At 47.2% G+C, this 2915-nt stretch overlaps 1 protein-coding gene across 1 annotated transcript; it reads left to right on the top strand.

Moving 5' to 3' along the window:
* The first annotated feature begins 1260 nt into the window (after positions 1–1260).
* On the top strand, positions 1261–2387 carry LOC543263 (membrane protein PM19L). The gene has a single exon (XM_044544663.1). It carries the CDS (start codon positions 1437–1439, stop codon positions 1983–1985), a length of 549 nt encoding a protein of 182 aa, XP_044400598.1. The 5' UTR covers positions 1261–1436; the 3' UTR covers positions 1986–2387.
* Positions 2388–2915: the final 528 nt, after the last annotated feature.

Genomic DNA, 2915 nt, shown 5'->3' with positions numbered 1-2915 from the left:
CTCCTGCATGGGTCAATCACAACAGGTCTTTTGCAAAAAAAAAAATCATCTTTATGTTCTGTGCAATGCACAGGTATGTTGCTAGTTTAGTAGTAAGCCAGACATAGCCCTGGCATGGCTCGTCATTGCCACATCATGAGTTATGCTGTTCTAAAAGAAATAGTTGAAAACTAAACTGCTCCAATGATAGCTAAATTTTTTTATATATTTATATATTTCATTCTAAAAAATATATTTTATATATTTGGGAAAATGTTTTTATGAAAAGATATAGAAAATTATAAAACAAGTAAATAAATAAAAATGTTCATATTGGGCGATGAAATATATAATATTCATCTCATATTGGAAAATTATTTACGTAGCAAAAAATTGTGTTCATGTAAGGAAAAAACTTGTATTTGAAAAGAAGTTCATAGACTTGAAAAAGAAAATTATGTGCATCCAGATAAATGCTTATATAGCTTGAAAAATATTCACCTATTTTCCTCAATAGAGAATAAAAAAAGTAGAGTGCGAAATCAAAAAGTTGAAAAGGGAAAATAAATAACATAAAAAAAGAAAAATATGATACATGAAAAAGCAGTACGAATAGTCCATCATTTAAAAATAGCCAAAAGGCATCTTACATATAATATTCATTAATGAAAACAATAGCCAAGATAAGTGAAAATGTAATTACGTTGCAAAACATACAAGCCTCTTTTTAACTCCGGTATATATGCTGTCCATCAGAGGTTGAAATTGCAGTGAATCAATAAAATGAAGGGACACTTATAAACGCACTCAGCATACGGTGTTTTAAAGACCGCAGTTTTCTTGGCAGGACAGGATCCGAATATCCCTTAATTTGCTATTATTATTATTCCACTATAGGAAAGACACCCGTGTTTTCTTTTAGCTGAATGGATGAAGAGTGTGAGGTGGAAAAAGCAGAGCAAACACGTGACACGTAGTACAATGGGAAGCGGTGAGGAAGGAAGAGGAAGAGGATAAGAGCAGTGCAACTTATACTAGGATCCAAGGTAGTAGTGTGGTGGTAAGCTACAAACCGTGGGCGGTGGGCAGCGCCACGTACGGTCTCTCGAAGCCGCTGGAACCATCCGCCAACGGCTAGAAGAAGCAAGCAGCGGCAGCTGCCCATGCCCCCTGCATGCCGCTCACCACGCGTCGCGCCACCCGTAAGCGGCCGCATCCCACGTGTCCCATCGTTCCCTACCTCCTCTGCATCTATCTATATATCCCACTACGCTCCACCCCCGGCACCTCATCCACAAATCCACATCCTCGTCTACAATCTCCCGTCCTTCTCAATTCGATCTCTTCCACCAAGCCACTTCAGTACGCGACAGAAGCCAGTGAATCAGTGAGCGACAGGCAGAGAGCTCGGCCTCGACCAACAAGAAGAAGAAGAAGAAAGAAGCAAGGCAGCAGCAATGGCGGGCGTGGGTCGCAACATGGTGGCGCCGCTGCTGGTGCTGAACCTCATCATGTACATCGTCGTCATCGGCTTCGCCAGCTGGAACCTCAACCACTTCATCAACGGCCTCACCAACCGCCCCGGCGTCGGCGGCAACGGCGCCACCTTCTACTTCCTCGTCTTCGCCATCCTCGCCGGCGTAGTCGGCGCCGCGTCCAAGCTCGCCGGCGTGCACCACGTCCGCACCTGGCGCGGGGACAGCCTTGCCACCTCCGCCTCGTCAGCGCTGGTGGCCTGGGCGATTACCGCCTTGGCGTTCGGGCTGGCGTGCAAGGAGATTCATATTGGTGGGTACCGCGGATGGCGCCTCAGGGTGCTGGAGGCGTTCGTGATCATTTTGATGTTCACGCAGCTGCTCTACGTGCTCGCGCTGCACTCCGGCCTCTTCGGGAACCAGTTTGGCAACCATGCTGGTGCTGGTGGGTACGGAGCCGAGCACGGCGCGTATGGCGCCGGCGACCCGCACAACAAGGGCATGGGCACCGGCGGCGTCGCGAGGGTGTAAGCCAAGCCGGTGATCGATCTCGGCGTGGTCGGGCGCTGGGATAATAAGTAGTTGTATGTATGTGTCAGTGTTAGTATGGGTCACGTACGGTGTGGGCTTAATGCATAGTGTACTTGGTGGTGGTGTGTGTGCATGGCTGTAGACATGTAGTACATGTACACGTACCTAGTGGGTGTGTTCTTTTTGGCAGGGACACTAGTACTTGCGTACTAGTACATGACCCGCAAAAAAAGAAGTACTAGTACATGGTTTGTTTATGTGGTGTCTAGCGAGCAGCTTTCCGATGTACTAATCGGATGGATGGATGCTCTTCTCCGTCCGCTGCCTCAGTCCCGGCAATGTCTGCTTGGACGAAGTTTAATTTACAAGTAGCATGATATTATCGATTAATTTGCTTCTTCAGTTTGTGGTGAAAATATGAGATCTATGCTTGCGTGCACTGTTTTTTCTTGAAAGTGTCGCTTTTTGAGTCTTAGAAGGGAAAGAGGGATTGGTGGAATAGAACAAATCCTAGTCTATCTCCTTTTTTTAATAATCAATATACTCAACATTCTCCACAATTATTACTGTAGCGAGTAACTGTAGCGGCGACGTAGATGGTGAGACTGGAGAAGAATCCGAAGGCAAGCTGACGGACACCCCCCGCAGTCATAACAGTCGTCGTGGCTGGAGTGAAACCCGACGGAGTTGCTCAAGCAAGGCGGTAGCCCTTTGTGTCGTTTGTCGAAGTAACCGAGAGCGTAGGATGGTGTGGTTCGTTTGTCGAAGTAACCGAGAGCGTAGGATGGTGTGGTCGAGGTAGAGGTAGTCGTGCGAAGAATGTCGTGGTCAATGTCGAGTCAGGGTAGCTGGTGTTGGGGAAGTCACCCGTGGAGCCTGCGGGCGCAAGGAGGCGCCAAGTTAGTGATGGGCGCAGTGGTGTCGAAGTAG

This window comes from Triticum aestivum, chromosome 5D (genome assembly GCF_018294505.1).
Source record: "Triticum aestivum cultivar Chinese Spring chromosome 5D, IWGSC CS RefSeq v2.1, whole genome shotgun sequence".
Classification (NCBI taxonomy): Eukaryota; Viridiplantae; Streptophyta; class Magnoliopsida; order Poales; family Poaceae; genus Triticum; species Triticum aestivum.
This window is presented reverse-complemented; position numbering and strand designations above follow the sequence as displayed.

Coding starts and splice junctions, on each gene's coding strand:
- LOC543263 (XM_044544663.1), top strand. CDS start 1,437: ATGGCGGGCGTGGGTCGCAACATGGTGGCGCCGCTGCTGGTGCTGAAC.